This window comes from Thunnus albacares, chromosome 12 (assembly GCF_914725855.1).
Source record: "Thunnus albacares chromosome 12, fThuAlb1.1, whole genome shotgun sequence".
Taxonomy (NCBI): Eukaryota; Metazoa; Chordata; class Actinopteri; order Scombriformes; family Scombridae; genus Thunnus; species Thunnus albacares.
This window is the reverse complement of record NC_058117.1, coordinates 30892274-30909373: the sequence shown is the minus strand read 5'-3', so window position 1 is coordinate 30909373 and position 17100 is coordinate 30892274. Positions and strand designations below refer to the sequence as shown.

The 17100-nt window shown below is 37.9% G+C and overlaps 1 protein-coding gene across 1 annotated transcript; it reads left to right on the top strand.

Annotated features, from left to right (window-relative positions):
• The first annotated feature begins 337 nt into the window (after positions 1-337).
• On the top strand, positions 338-16247 carry LOC122994486 (immunoglobulin lambda-1 light chain-like). The gene is made up of 5 exons (XM_044369200.1): positions 338-531; positions 624-941; positions 12786-12833; positions 14286-14594; positions 14712-16247. The coding sequence occupies exons 1-5, from the start codon at positions 489-491 to the stop codon at positions 14972-14974; spliced, it is 981 nt and encodes a 326-aa protein (XP_044225135.1). The 5' UTR covers positions 338-488; the 3' UTR covers positions 14975-16247.
• The last annotated feature ends 853 nt before the right edge of the window (positions 16248-17100 follow it).

The window sequence follows — 17100 nt, the reverse complement described above, 5'->3', positions numbered from 1 at the left end:
AAATCAGTAAAGCAGTGTGTAGTTGTGTCTCCTCATGTTGCAGATGGGTTGTTATCAGTTCCACCAAAGAGACATGAAGACGACATCTGAATTTAAACTCTTCTGAACCCTCCGGTGGCTTCGTCTCCACAAACTAAACCCTCAGAACTTTATTTCTAATTCTAGTAGAGATCACAAAGCTTCCAAAAATACCAAATCTGTCAATTTGAGGAAATGTGTCTAAACTCAGTGTTAAAAGAGAACGTCAATGAATGCATGATACCATCAGATGATGCAGGAAATTCAATTTATTTATTAAACTGAAATGTAAAACCACACAGCAGCAGCAGCAGCCTTATCTGTCCGCCGCAGGGGCTGATGGGAGGTTTGAGGAGCTGTTAGAAACCACGACGCCCTCGTCTGATCTCACAGCTCGTCCTTGTTTGGCCTCAGCTGCATCAGAGCGCCACTTCTCCCCAGGTTCACCAGAGGAAACATCACTGCACAAAATGCTTTTCCTCCCAGCTGCTGCTCTGTGCTGTCTGTGTTCAGGTGAGTGTTTCCAGCCAATCAGGAGCCAACAAACTCAACCTTTAACAAACACTGTCACACTGACATTCATCTGTGTGTCTGTTTCTCTACAGCGCTGGTTGCCATGGCAGCAGACCTGATTCAGGATGATTTAACATTGACCAAGAAAGCTGGTGAAACAGTCTCCTTCAGCTGTGGAGGAACTAACCAGTGTGACAGGGATAATGTATACTGGCTCCAGAAGAAAGACACAGAAACATTCACAGTGATTCTACATATTGACAAGAGTAACTGTAAAATAGATAAAGGGTACAATCATCCTCAGAGAGATGATTTCTTAGCTGTAAAAAAACCGAAAGGCTGTGAGTTGAAGATCCAGAAAGTTCAACTCTCACATTCAGCCACCTACTACTGCGCCTGTTATAAAACTGGCTCCCACAGTGAGAAATGATCCCTGCAGCCTGAACAAAAACCTCCAGATGAACAGATGTCAAACAGTGTTTGTGACAGGAAGAGAGCAGTAAACCACAGCCCAGGTTCACATATTTCACCTCCATCTCAGCCAGAGTCACTAACAAACTGAGCTGAGGACTATTTTCTTGTTTTGCTGCTGTCAGTGTTTTTTAATATTGTTTTTTTAAATGTTGATCAGGTATTTCAGAAGGATTCCTATTTTTCCACACAGTGAAAACAAAGGATGAATACAGAACACATGGATGCTTCTTTGACCTTCTGCTGCAATAAAGTTCATTCCTCCCTCACAATGCTAATCTGCTCTAAATGCAAAAACTTCTTGCTGCTCCTTCACAATAAAAACCTTCTTGTGCTCTTCCCTACACATCTATCAGCAGATTTCATAATATAAAGTCACTTACATTAATCATGGGTGTAGATTTGAGGGAGGACAGAAGGGACATGTCGCTATCAATGTCAAGGTGTTGCTGAATTGTCCCTACCAACATTTTCACCGATCTCAAACATCTTTTCATTTTAACTTGACATAATGTTAACGGTGAGATCTCTGCAGAGTTTCCAGGTTTGTGTGTTTTCTGCAAAAAGTGGGTTATTATGATAAAGAGTGAGAAAACGTGATATGGGGGATCCCTGACCTGACGTTCTGGCAAAACAATGTCAAGCCGTTTTGCACGTCGTTGACAAGCAGCAGCTCAGCGGCAGCTGCAGCAGAGTAGACATACAGATACACTCACATGCAAAGATTTATAAACAACAAAAGCAGCTGGCAGTCATTCATTTTCAGTGAAAGCTGGTGACGATGGGCTTCAGACGCCTTGGCAGCAGTGAGCAACGCGATGCCAGAACCAAGAACGACGAGTTGAAGTTGAGCAGAGTTTAACTATATGCAAATTAGCAGCGACACCGCTGAAGCAGCAACCAATTGCAGATAGGGATTTGATTTTCCACCCATAGCAACCACTGTACTAAAGTTCCTGGCAAACATCTGTTCCATATTGATTGATTGATTTATTGACTGGGACAATGTACAGATTGAAACATTGAAGATGCACTGCACCAGCAGTTAGCTTGTAGCTAGTTTGCATCTGTAGTCCCCAACAAAAAACATACAACAGCACAACAACAAACAGTACAAAGCAAAAAAACAAACAAAAAAAACACACACACAGAACACACCATACAAAATACAAAACTACACACAGAACATCACATACACCCACAATATCAATTAGAACTTGTCAAATTTAAATCAAGACCATAGATGGAGTTTAGACTCAATGGTTACACAGCTGATTGGTCTCTAGTAGATGTTTTAACTTGGCCTTGAATGTATTGATTGAACTACAGTTCTTCACATCATCGGGTAGGGCATTCCACTGAGTTGTGACTTTCACAGAGAAAGCTGACTGCCCAAATGCAGTGCGACGAAATGGTCTGATACAATCTTGTATAGAGGATATTCTGGAGGATCTAATAGAACTTACTGAGCGAGTGTACACAAAGTCACATAGTGGAGGAGGGACCAAACCATTTAAAACTTGGCACAAATTTGAGAATAATCTAAAATTCTCAAAGCTCAGTAAATTGTATTTCTCCAGAACCCTACAGTGATGGAAATGCATTGGCTTTTTGTCCAGAGTTTTAAGAGTTTGTTTATATAAGGACTCAAGAGGTCTTATGGCTGTTTCTCCAGCCTGCCCCCAACATGTGATGCAATAAGACATATGGGAAAGAATCATAGCATACATAAATATCTTGGCTGCGTCCGAGAGACAGTTTCTAATATGTCTAAAATTTGCTAAGTTGTACTTTATGGTTTTAACCGTTTTTTTATCATGTTTCTTAAAGTTCAAATTTGGATCCAGTGTCACACCAAGATATTTAAAATCAGTAACTATGTCAATTTTTTCACCTTTGATGAAAATATCAGCATTAGGAGGTTGTATCATAGTCTTAGAGAAAAACATACCCTTTGTCTTGTTTACATTTAGACTCAGACATGATTGATCAAGCCAATGTGTGATCCTTTCCAATGCAATTGTTAGCTTTGCAGCAGCTAACTCAGCTGTTTTTGCATGTGTGTACAGAACAGTGTCATCTGCATACATTTGTAGCTCTGCATCATGACACTGTTGAGGGAGATCATTAATATATAGGCTAAATAATAGGGGACCTAACACTGACCCTTGAGGAACACCCATTGTGCATTTCATGTTACTGGACAGTGTGTCACCAACTTTAATACATTGTCTCCTATTAGATAAATATGAAGACATCCATGCCAGTGCTCTAGATGAGAAGTTAAATTTAGAGAGTTTCGATATTAAAAGATCACGATTGACTGTGTTGAATGCTTTACACAGATCTAAAAATACAGCACCAACTACTCCTCCTTTGTCAAGTGTCGATTTAATTTGTTCTATTAAGTGCAAGGTAGCAGTTTTGGTGGAATGATTTGCTCTAAAGCCAAATTGCATACAATGTAGACCAAATTGTTTGTATTAAGAAATGTTGACAGTTGTTTAATGACAATTTTCTCAGCAACCTTTGAGAGTACTGGCAATATACTTATTGGTCTGTAGTTACTGGCTTCAAGGCGGTCTCCAGATTTAAAAATAGGCGTGACAATGGCACATTTCCAGTCATCAGGAAAGGAGCTGTCTTTAAAAGACAATTAATTAAATGAGCAATAGGGGGAGTTAAAATATCTTTGTGTGATTTGACAAACATGGTGTCGAATTGGAAAGCATCTCTACTTTTGGAGCTTTTTAAGGAGCTGATGATTTTGTTTACTTGTAACTCATTAGTTTCTACCAGCTCAAAAACCTTATACCATCCATAGCAACAATATCCAGTTTCCTTTTCGTAATTTTTTTTTTTCCTAACTCATTTACAGACTCAAGAAAAAAATTATTAAAGACAGAAGCAACAGTAAGATGATCTTCAATTAACCTTCCCTGTACTTTGAGTTTAAAATCTCCTAAAAATTTTGGGTCCCTCCTTGTGAAATTATCAATGTTTTTCCAGATCAATTTACTGTTGCCTTTTGCCTCATTCAAAATAATGAGATAAAAACGAGATTTAGATTCTCTTAGCTCTTGGATAACTTTGTTCCTTAAACCTTTATAAAGCAGCATGTCAGTGTCTCTTCTAGTTTTAATTGCCTTCCTTAGTGCAGCATCTCTAGATTTCATTAGTTACCACAAATTTTCATTAAACCACGGTAAATTTTTTTATTTTAAGATTTTATCTGTATTCTCACATTAAATATTTCCCTCACAGAGTTGATTCTGTGAGTAAAAGTATCACAGCCATAGTCCAGATCATCAGAGGACAGTACGTCACCCCAGTTCAAGCTATTAAATTCATTGGTAAATTCTTCTTGCTTAGCTCTGGGTATGCATTGAAGGATCATTGTCTTAGTTGCCGTGGTCTTAAATCTACTTTTAGTCAGTTTTCTGGCACATAGGGTTAGGTTATGATCTGATAAGCCAGTGATTAAATTATAACTTTTAGTTATTCTTTCTGGTTGTAAATATTAGATCAATTTGTGTACTGGAGCATTTTGCTGGATCATTGTTCTAGTTGGAATTTCTCTGTGATCATTTTAATTCTTTCCTCTTAGTTTTATCCTCCCAGTTCACATTAAAATCACCCATAAGTAATAATTCTTTGTTGAGATTGCACTCTTTCAAGACTTCTGTTAGTTGATCATAGAAAGTGTCATCTGCAGAAGGGGGCCTCTAGACACCTATGATGTTAAAAGACATTTGTTGGGATAACATTATTTTTATCCCAACATATTCTAACGTGTTACCCGCATTATAAACCACAGGTTCACATTTGATGTTGTCTCTCACATAAAAAAGCACCCCTCCTCCTCTTCCATCAGGTCTGTATCTTCTGAAACATTGGTATCCAGGCACCATGAACACACTTGCAGGAATTGTTTGTTTCAACCATGTTTCAGTCAGACAGAGAAAGTCCAGATTTGAGACAGACACAAGATGAGTTAGCTGATTGCTCTTTGCAGTAATGCTTCTGATGTTAAAATGTCCACCGATTAGCCCCTTTGGTTTCAGCTTCGGGTCCCATAAGACTTTTGCATGATTGACAGTTTGGAAGGTTTTGAATAACCTCTGCCTCCTCACTGCAGGGTTTCGACACACAGTGGTGTCAGCAGCAGGTTTTGTGAGAGAGACACTGGACCTATCGAGGTTTCTACAGCCCGGTAGCGAAAAGTTATTCATTGAGCCATCATGCCTTGTGTTAACAAAGTTTAGTCTGTTAAGGGAGAAGCCCGGCTCAGAAAATTGTTGCTCATTCGTCACTGGCACCAGAGGAGTCCCAGACACATTCATGCACAAATCAGAATCGAAGTTCTGAAGCACTCCAGGGGTCACTGATCCAGGATTTAGCTGAACATCTCTGGAGAGCAGGATCAGCATGAAGAGGAGACCTGCTCTTCACTGAAATGGGGTGGCAGATGACCGGTCCACTGGATCGGTGATTCGCTCTGGTACCTGGGCTCGCCCGTGCCGCAGGACAGAGGAATAGATTGCAAAATATCCTAGTAAGTTATGATGAAAACTCACTGTAGGAGTGTCAACTGGCCATGAGCCAGCATTTGTCCCAAGCTCAATCACTTGGTGTCCCAGTTGTTTTCCATCAATGTTGAATGCTCTGGTCAGACAGACAAATACAGGCAACACAGCAATGAGTACCAACAGTAGTCCAAAGAGCACTCCATGAAACACAGCCCAGGTGTTTTTGCTGATGAAACACTGCTTTGAACTTGACGCAAGGTTTGACAGGCATGCTCTGTGGTACAATAAACGGTCTCAAAGGACAGTCCTATGTAGCAATCCCATTCAGGATCCTGGTGGCCAGAGTGTGGAAGTTCCTCTTAAGCCCCTCAGCACCGGCCCAGTGCACCTGGAACCTCCTCTCGACCTCAGCGGGGAGAAAAGGCTGCCATCCAGGCGGTTAGGAACCCCAAAAGATCCATGTGTCCAGGACCGTTTCCTTCGATGTTGAGATGGAGGTACAGATGGTCTTACTTGATGTTTAATCCGATGTTTATGTTTAAAAACCTGGACTGGCCTGATAGAAGGGTTGGCAGGGGGATGAGCTGACCATCTCCCCATCCCGACGAGTGACCCCCAGTCATATGCCATCACTTCTTAAGTCCAGGGTGCACAGAGAGGCTCCAGCATGTGTGGATTACATTACCAGAAAGGATCCTTTAAGTTTTCTTCTTGTTTTCAAAACAAATACTCTTCTGTTAGCTTCTTTAGTGCTGTATTTCCTTTGGAATATATCAATATATCATGTTGACAATGGAAGAGAAATCCATTTTCCCGGAGCTATACGATTTGTCATTGTTTGTTTACCGTGACATGAACAAAACTAGCCTATAATGCTTTATTCCATAGGTTACGCGGCCAGCAACATGATTTTGAAAGTAAAACAGCATTTTTATTTTTTAATTAACAGAAATATAGACTAGGCACAATTTTCTTGCTAAATAATACACAGTGGAAACATGAAACATTGTATATTTTATCACCCCTGTCCAGTTCATGGCCAACCTGCCAAATAGCTCTACTACAAACTTGATATTGGCCACAACTGAAAATTTAAAAAAAATAGCGCTGCTTGAATGACCCGTCCCCTGCCATGCACTGCTACGGGCTGGCAGTGAGCGGCCACAAATCAGAGCAACCGCTGCTGCTCATGAATATCTTGGTGTGAGGGCCCAGTAACTAGTAGCCTATGCATGAATGTGAACAGGTTGGTCTTTTCAGTCCTAACTCTAACCCAAACACTTCAGGACTTCCTCCAAGCCTGTAGTAATGCTGTAGATTGTCAGCAGTATTCTAATCACTGAAGGTGACTCATTTTGGTCACTATTTCCACTAAAAAGAAAAAAACACAAACAAACAAAAAGCTTCATTTTATATCTTAGGCCTTTTAAGTGCTCTCTGAAACTGGGCCTGGGATGGCTTGTGTCCATGACATGAGAAAGTCAAAACTTTGCTGTAGAGCTAAACCAAATACATCTTTGGAAAGGTCTCGACCTGGAGAGCCTGAAGGCTTATAACTCAGCAACAAAAGGGGCTGAAGACATGAAACCAACTGTTATAGAGAGCTCTTGACCTCAGCTACCATGTGATTATAGTCAACAACTGGGGGCACTGTCAAATATGGGTAAAACATGGTTAAAATTAATTTTCAACCATTTAACAATCAGATATTTAATATCTGATTACACAAATATGTTTAACATTGCCTTAAACTCCACAGTGTATTCCCAATTTAGTATTTACACCTTCCAGTTCAAGGAAAAACACTAATATTTTTTAAAAATTACAAGGATAGTCTTAAAACATATAGGAAGGCCATCTGCCATTCCAGAGCCTATTACTCATCCTTAATAGAGGAGAATAAAAACAGCCCTAGGTTTCTTTTCAGCACTTTGGCCAGGCTGACAAAGAGTAATAACTCTTTAATGATAAAATTATAACTATTAGAGACAAAATTCAACACCTGTTGCCCTAAACAGGCACTGATTTATTCACAAACACAGGACCCTTAGAAACAGCTGTAAAATCTGACATATATTTAGGCTGTTTTTCTCCAATTGACCTTTCTGAATTAACTTCAACGATTTCTTCATCCAAACCATCAACCTGTCTCTTAGACCCCATCTCAACTAGGCTGCTTAAGGAAGTCTTGCCCTTAAGTAGCACTTCTTTACTAGATATGATCAATCTGTCTTTATAGGCTATGTACCACAGTCCTTTAAAATAGCTGTATTTAAACCTCTTCTTCAGAAGCCCACTCTTGATTCAGGTGTCTTAGCCAACTATAGACCTATATCTAACCTTCCATTTCTCTCTAAGATCCTTGAGAAAGCAGTCACCAATCAGTTGTGTGACTTTCTACATAACAATAGTTTATTTGAGGATTTTCAGTCAGGATTTAGAGCGCATCATAGCACAGAGATAGCACTGGTGAAAGTCACAAATGATCTCCTGAGTGCATCAGACAAAGGATTTCTCTCTGTACTTGTCTTGTTAGACCTTAGTGCCGCATTTGACACAATCGATCATCACATCCTATTACAGAGACTGGAACATTTAAAGGAATTAAAGGAACTGCATTAATCTGGTTTAAGTCCTATTTATCAGATCAATTTCAGTTTGTACACGTTAATGATGAATTCTCCATGAAGGCAAGAGCTAGACACGGAGTTCCACAAGGTTCTGTACTTGGACCAATACTATTCACCTTGTATATGTTTCCTTTAGGTAATATTATTCGGAAACACTCCATAAATTTTCATTGCTATGTAGATGATACCCAAATATATTTATGAATGAAGCCAGATGAAACCAATCAGTAAACTCCAAACATGCCTAAAGGACATAAAGACCTGGATGACCCGCAATTTCCTGCTACTAAACTCAGACAAAACATTATTGTGCTTGGCCCTAAACACCTTAGAAACACATTAACTAATGATATAGCTCTCTAGATGGCATTACCCTGGCCTCCAGCACCACTGTAAGGAATCTGGGAGTTATTTTTGATCAGGATATGTCCTTTAACTCCCACATGAAACAAATTTCAAGGACTGCCTTTTTTCACTTACATAATACTGCAAAAATCAGGCACATCCTTGCCCAAAAAGATGCAGAAAAAATAGTCCACGCATTTGTTACCTCTAGGCTGGATTATTGCAATTCTGTATTATCAGGCTGCCCTAACAAGTCTCTAAAGACTCTCCAGCTGGTCCAGAATGCTGTTGCACGTGTATTGACAAAAACTAGAAAAAGATATCATATTTCTACCATCTTAGCTTCACTGCACTGGCTTCCAGTAAAATCCAAAATTGAATTCAGAATTTAAAATCCTTCTTCTCACCTACAAAGCTCTTAATGGTCAGGCACCATCATATCTTAAAAGCTCATAGTACCCTAATACCCCACTACAACACTGCGCTCCCAGACTGCAGGCTTACTTGTGGTTCCTTCAGTCTCCAAAAGTAGAATGGGAGGCAGAGCCTTCAGCTAACAGGCTCCTCTCCTGTGGAGCCATCTTCCGGATTCAGTCCGGAGGGCAGACATCCTCTCTACGTTTAGGAGTAGGCTTAAAACTTTCCTTTTTGATAAAGCTTATAGTTAGGGCCGACCAAGCTCACCTTGGACCAGGCCCTAGTTATACTGCTATAGGCCTAGACTGCTGGGGGACTTCCCATGATGCACTGAGCTCCTCTCTCCTCCTCTCCATCTGTATGTATTCATATACCATTACTGTATGTTACTAACTTGGCTTCTTCCTTGGAATTCTTCCTGCTTTCTCATCCGCAGGAAACCCCATGGACCAAGCTGTGGCCCTTAGCCGTGGGGATGTCCTTCTCCAGCTGTTGCTGCTGTTTGTTGTTGCTAGCCATGTATCTGTTGTTGTTGTTGTTGTTGTTGCTCTTGTTGTTCTGCTTCTTTGTGTCCCTTCCTGTTAAAGGGGAGTTTTTCCTTACCGCTGTCGCCAAGCACTGCTGATGGGGGAATTGTTGGGTCTCTGTAAATTAAAGAGTATGGTCTAGACCTGCTCTATGTGAAAAGTGTCCTGAGATGACTTTTGTTGTGATTTGGCGCTATATAAATAAAATTTAATAAAAATGAAATTGAAATTGAATAAATTCCTCAGAGCTGCACCATGCAGCTTGATACAAATCAGCACCAAAGTTGTAGTTCTCCTAGTTGCAAAGTGGGTTGCAAAATAGGGTCGTAAAAAGATATATCTACCGGATATATCAAATATCTAGTACAGCCAAACTAGTTATTACACTGCATCTGGACGATCTATGTTAAGAAAAAGTAAGAATGTTGGTTTATTGCAGATATTTTAGCTAGTATTCTAGAAATGGGGTTTTCGGTTGGTGTTCAGTGTCGGCAGGAATTATGCAGTGCTTCAAACTGTGTTTAAGGAGTTTGTTTGTTATGGATTCAAAATGTTTGTTCAGCCACATCATGTATTAAACTGCCTCCTGAATGCTTATCAATATGTTAACAATTGCAGTAGATTAATGCCTAACTTTCCTGCAACTAGAACTGATCTATTGGTTTCTATGGTAACATACTTTGAAAAAAAACTGTAACACAGCGAAATAGAGGAAAATACTTCTGAGTGGCGGGTCCTCTGGTCAGCCAATTGCAAAGTTTCAAATTCTGGATTTCAAATTCAATTCGTCCCTGAGAAGCTCTAAAATCTATGTTTTTTTTTTTTTTGAAAGAACATCATTATACAGTTACATAAAACAACACAAATAACATAACAGCTCAGATACCTACATGACACAAAGACAATTCAGCAGTGTCCATAGCAACTACCATAGCAACAACAGAAAGCTTGCAAGAATCTCCATAATAACAACAAACTAATCATATACATTCACTGAACGAATATCCTGCTAGAAATGTTATCAAAACACATTTTAATGCAGAAACTTAAAATATTACATTTTCCACTGAGAATAAAAGGAATGGCAGCCATGACTTTTTGTTTGAGCAGACAGAAACTTGACAGTAACATGACGTGGATGCAGGCCGATAACAAAGAATAGGCCACAAATATTGTAGGAATCTCACTATTTTAGAGCTGTTATTGTAAAAGTAATACATTTTGCGCTGTGGACCAACGTAGCTATTATACATTTTGATGTGAGACTGGGTTGTTTATTGTAATACAACTGCATTAAACAGCATATGTATACACTATCGATATGAAGATGATGTAATCCTCTTTATATTGCCTCTCTTTGCTCTCTGTGTTGGCTTTCTTCTCACGTGGACCAGAGTCTGTTTGACCGGTGTCTGAAATAGACAGCCGTTTGTTTGGTTTTAGCCATTTCTCCATATTGCTAATTCTAAAATTGATAATAATCCTCTTCTTTGTGCTTGTGTGTTTGTGTGTTTGTGTGTTTGTAGCTACATTTTAAGTGCCGTATACTGAACCTCGTAAGTCAATAAGTTTTCCACACCACTCCTGCAGATGTGTCACAATAAAAGCCTTGTTAAGAAAGGGATTCTGTCCACTGAAACGCTAGAAGGCTTTTAATTTCAAATGGATACAGGGAGTGTTGAGTTTGTATTAACAGTGTAATGCAGGGCAAATGAGAACGGATCAAAATGTGGCTTTGTACTAAAATATGACCAATTACTATACTTATCAAACATAGGGAATTAGAAATAAAGGCCTGATACCTTCTGCAGTTGAGGTAAGTAAAGGCTCGGGTCACTATTTGAGGATATATAGACTATGTCTATAAGGGCCATAGCATCTTTTTAAAATATATATTGTATTGTTTGACAGAGTCCTTGCAATTACACCACATACCACTAGGGGTCTGCAGTCCACGGGTTGAGAAACAATGCTGCAGTAGATGACCTAATCAAATTATACTTTGCAATTGGATTTAGCAACAAGGAAATACTCATAATTTTAGCCCAGAACTACCATATTATCAGAAGCATCCTGACTTTGAAGAGACATTCCTGTGAACTGAGTCTATTCAGAAGAAAACAACATAGTGATTTGGATGATGGTGATGGCTTTTATGCATCAAAAACTAAAATGCAATGGACAAATGTAAGAATATCACTGCTTACATCTACGGCCAATTCAAATGATATTTGTGGTACAGAAATACGACAGATCATCAATCACTATTCTATTCTATTCAAACACACTTTTTCTTGCAAATGTATGACTTTATAGTCTCAGAGAGTATTCAAATTTTTTTCTCGTAAATTTAAGAATTTAATCTTGAAAATTCTGATTTTTTCCTCAGAATATTACCCTCCCTCCCTGAGCTCCGTAACTTTTTTTTTTAACCTATGATGGCCCTAATACGCTGTTGTAGTTGTCTGTTTCAATCTTTTATGATTTTCTCTAATTTTTATTTAATGACTTTTTCATATGTACTGTCCCCACTTTCTTTCCAAAGAAACCATGTAAATGGTATTTTATGAACAGTAACACTCATTGTTTTCATGTTCTCCTTTCCTCCTTGTGTATGTGTACAGTTTTAAACTCGTCTTTTTTTAAACTTGCTGATGAATTGTAAAGCACTTTGAGCTGCATTCTGTGCATGGAAGGTGGTATATAAATGAAGTTCATTCATTCATTCATTCATTCATTCATTCATTTCTGACAGAGTGACATTCATTTATTTCTGCCCCCAGTGGTTGATAAGGCTTTTCTGTCAAAGCTCCAGTAGATGTATTATTATAACACACTGGCTGTTACCAACAGTAAACACAAATTATCAACAAGGACCAAAATCTAAAGGATTCTAACTTCAAATGACAGTCTGAGGATAAAGTACAAGTCAGGAAGAGTATTTTGACTTTTATGGAGGACACTTTTGTCACACTGAGTGTCTAGGACACTCAGGCTACAGACCGGCTGAATTTCACATTACATATTTATGTTATTTTTCTATTTTTTCACAGCTGCTGATCCCGGTGTAAAATCAAATTTTATTAAACTGACAGACAACATGTTTCATGTATTGGACTGATTAGAAATGTAGCAGGATCCCGCCTCTCTCTACCTCAGTACGCTGAAATAAAGAGAAATACAACAAAAGAAGAGACAGTCATGTTGATATGAACATTAGAGAAACACATCGTGGAGATGAAATATGATACTGGTTAATAATTTGGATTTATTCGCCTCAGCTGACACATTCAACAGCAGACAGGTTTTTGTCACAGTCACATTCACTGTGGGAGCTGATGACTACCTCATCTTTGGCTCTGGCACTAAACTGTTTGTAACAGGTAAGACTAAAAGTTCTTAAGTTTATTTTCTGCTGCTTGAGGATTTACACATTCATTTTCCATAATAATTAGAGAATTCATTGTGCAACCATTCTATCATTAAATAAGCATCAGAAAGGAGTTTGTCTTCATATGTTTCTTGGAAACTAAAAACTTTAAACTCTTCCAAATACTCAGAGAAACTCAGCACTGATATTCTAATTTCATTCTGTATTCTCATCAGCTGCTGTTCAATGAAACTTCTTCTCTCTCTCCTGAAAGAAATTAAATTCTAGATGAATGATTGTTGAAGATTTTCCTGCTCTGATCATCTGTTGACTTTTTATACACAATCTTGAGATAATTTAAGTAAATTTCATTGATGAGCAGGATTCTTCAGTCTCATACAGATTCAGAGTTGATTTCATTAAGCTCTCAGTCTCAGTCCGTCATTTCATTCACTACATTTCAGTGGAAACTACAATCACTAATTTCATCAACATGGTCAGAAAGTACAAAGTATGAACACAGATTTAATGTCAGCAAATTAGGACTTATATATTGTATTTTATTATGGATATATTATGGTCTATGGTGTTATGGTATTTATGGAGGTAAATATGTTGTGTTTTATAAGATATATTTAATATGATATAAAATGCAGCTTGACTAATGTTAAAAATTGGAGGCCATACCAACATCTATATTTGATTTTTAATTATTATCATAAAAGAATTGTGACCAAAGTGTGAAATAAGCAGGATATTTTACAGCTGAAAACTTGTTAGTGCTGTCTGGTGGACAAACTATGTATTACTGGATTATCTTTGTCATCTTTGTTGTGTTATTTCTGGTTATTTATCTGCAGACATGTATGTGGTGATTTTATATATATATATGTGTGTGTTTTTAATGTGTTTGTTTTATTTTATGTTATTATTATTTTATTGTAAATGTATTGGGACCATGCTGCATGGTGATTCTGCATTTTAAAGAAAACTGATTGATACATTTATATATCAATATACTATACATATGTATTGCTGTGCAAATGTATAGTTTTTCAATCTAGTGTATGATGAAGCATGGCATAAAGTTTAGTGATATATATCATAAAATATAGGAAACACAATTTATTTCTATTTTATGATGATGGTTAATATTCTGCATTCTACAAATGTAATTTTATTATATTTTATATTATATTGTTTTTTTATGAATTATATGTAACAATTTAAATATTAATGAACAGAACTCTGTGTTGTCATCTTTTCATTTTTTTCTTTAACTTTTATCTATATGAAGATATATATGAAAATATGTATCAGTGTAGATGATGTTTGTGGTGTATTGATGAGTAGTTTAGTGATCATGTAGTTTCCAGGATCAGACTGAATGCAGTGCAGTGCTGTAAGCTGCTGTTGACTGTGTGAATGTGTGTCTGTGCTGCTTGTTGCTGCTGTCAAACTTCAGATAAGCAGGTAGTGAAGCCCGTGGTGAGCGTGTACCCAGCAGCATCCAGAACCCACCTTGAGGGGAAGAGCTCCCTGCTGTGTCTGGCCTCAGCCATGTCTCCTCCTCTGGTCCAGTTCTCCTGGAAAAGACAGAATAAGAACGGCCGGCTGGAGGATCTGCCCCCTGCTGAGGGAGAGCAGCTGGAGCTCAGAGAGCAGAAACACACCGCCTCCATCCTGCTGCTCCATCAGCAAGAGAAGAGCACATATAAATACCGCTGCTATGTCAAGCACGAAGGGGGCACAGTGAGGGCCCAAACAGAACAAGGTAATGAAGGCTTGGTGACTGTGTTCAGCAGTGATTCAGCTTCATCTGGAGATGCTGTCAGAGAGAGCGAAGTAGCAGAGTACTGACATTTGTTTTTAACTTTTTTTTCTGTTTCAGATATTTCTACTCTTCATTCACCAACATCAGCTTCAACTGCAGCTCCACCAGCAACTCCAACACCAGCTCCATCAGCAGATCCACCAGCAGATCCACCAGCAGCTCCACCAGCAGCTCTTGTCCCGTCTCAGTACCAGGTGAAGCTGCTCTGTGTGCTGTACACAGTGCTGATAGTGAAGAGTCTGGTGTACTGCTGTGGACTCTCTCTGCTGATGATCCTCAGAAACAAGGGACCGTCCACCAACTGCACACATGCTGACTGACTGTTTTCTGCTCGCCTTTTCTCACCATCACATCTCATCAGTTCATCTCATCAATCACTTTGATCAGTGTTCAGAAATGTCACTTATGATGTGTTGTGGTTGGTTGTAAATTTATGTTTAAGACACAGTTGTCCTAAAACTATAAATACACACACGCACACACACACAGTATATTTGCAGTTACTAAGTGTAAATTCTGTAGAACATTAATATCTTGATGCTCCAGTTTAATTCCACTTTTAATCATGACTTGTATAATAGTGTAAAATGAAGTTGAATCATTAGTTACCTGGTAGATATTTAAGTGCTTATAATATTTCTTTCTTGTGTATTTTCTTTTTAATTCATTATGCAGAGGGTGGCAGGTTTATCAAAGTCATTCAGAGTAACATTCTCAATAAACTGAAACATCACAGTTTTTGTCATTTATAATCATCCATGTTTTCATTGATTTGACTTTGGCTTCACATAATACACATAATCAGACACAGAATCCACTAAATCAGCCAAGTTTGAAACATACAAGTAATTTGACTCTTGTCGTCAGTCGATCTCAGTAAACTTTCACATAGTGCTAAAAACAAATGTACAGGAAGATACAAAGAAAAGCTTACAGCTAAACGGAAACAACAAAGTAAAGACAAGTAAACATAAACATAAAGTTATTAAACATAAGCAAGTAGGTGTGGTGTGCCAACAAGTTCGGTGATGGGTCCCCTCATTATTTAGCTTGTGTATTGATCATCTTTTATAATTGTTTAAGTGTGAATGTACAACTCTATGCTGAAGACACTGTTGTTTACACACAAGACGAAACAGCAGAGAGCTACTTTGAAGCTACAGCTGCAATAAAAACGATCACACAGCGGCTTCATTAGTCTGCACTGAAGCCTGAATGTTGTCAAAATGATGGGTGTGTTTTTTAATTTTTTTCTAAATCACCAAAATACTGATCAGCTCTTGCAGTTTTATCAAGACAAAATCAATTGGTACATTTCCATATAATATGATTATAAGAAAATTAAGATTATTTATTAATTCTACTGCTCTGATTGATGATAACAAATGTAGGGTGTAGTTTTTTAAACGTCGCAGAGAGAAGTGGATGTTAAAAATATTCTAAAATTGTAAATTTAAACACTCGGCAGTCAAAAACTTCAATTTAGAAGAATATGAAAGATTTCAGAAACACCACAATTTAAAAATTGGTTTGTTGTATTAGCAAAAACAACTTCATAATAGAAACTGATAGTAAAACAAACAGGAACAATAAAGTAATACAACTATTAAATATAAAATATTTATTATTAAAATATATATATTAATTATTGAATTAGTACATGTAATTTTATAAAATATTTGTAGTATTATTAATTTGGGTTTTGTTATTCAATCAATCATTTATTATAATTAAGCTGGAATATGTGAGAAAATGAACTTGGTTCACACCAACATATGTATATGTGTATATGTGCACTTACATTTTTACTGAATAGGAATAGATGTATTCACTAAAAATATTTTAAATAATATGATTTAAGTTGGGTTCTTTGTATCAAAATCTATTTCTGCTTTCTTTTCTATGAGTCATGCATTTATTATCATTATTATTATTATTAGGATGTTCAACACCTCAATCACAATTTCAACCATTTTATTTTTATCTATTTGTTTAAACTTATTGAGTAATGTATTTGTGAACTCAGTACAGACTGTGGGACCTGAGCAGACTGCAGGAGTTTGAACGTCTCCCTTTATTTAATGATGTCAGTTTCTCAGCTCTGAGTTTAGGATTTCAGCTGCTTCTCTCACACATTAATAACACAGATTAAAACTAAGACAGCGAGCGCTGAATTCATGCTGAAGTTCCTGGAACCATTCTTTAACCAGAGTCGATGGTTGTAACCGTCATTGTGTTAATAAAATGAAAAACCACAGCGAACAGTGTGGAGGCTGCTGAGCAGAAACCCACACGGCCCGTCTGCTGCAGGAAAGGAAGTGTTGATTCACTGTCAACAGTTTTATATGAGTCCTAATAACCGCCGAGAACAGATTCATACCTGCTGCTGTACACTCATGAACTTCCCCCCCTCTCATTTGTCATGTGGGTCTTTTCTCTTGTTGTC

Bases quoted from the DNA above. Each gene is read 5' to 3' on its own strand.
- LOC122994486 (XM_044369200.1), top strand. From the start codon at position 489: ATGCTTTTCCTCCCAGCTGCTGCTCTGTGCTGTCTGTGTTCAG. The intron at 532-623 runs GTGAGTGTTTCC...GTTTCTCTACAG, and splicing joins TCTGTGCTGTCTGTGTTCAG to CGCTGGTTGCCATGGCAGCA. The intron at 14,595-14,711 runs GTAATGAAGGCT...TTTCTGTTTCAG, and splicing joins GAGGGCCCAAACAGAACAAG to ATATTTCTACTCTTCATTCA.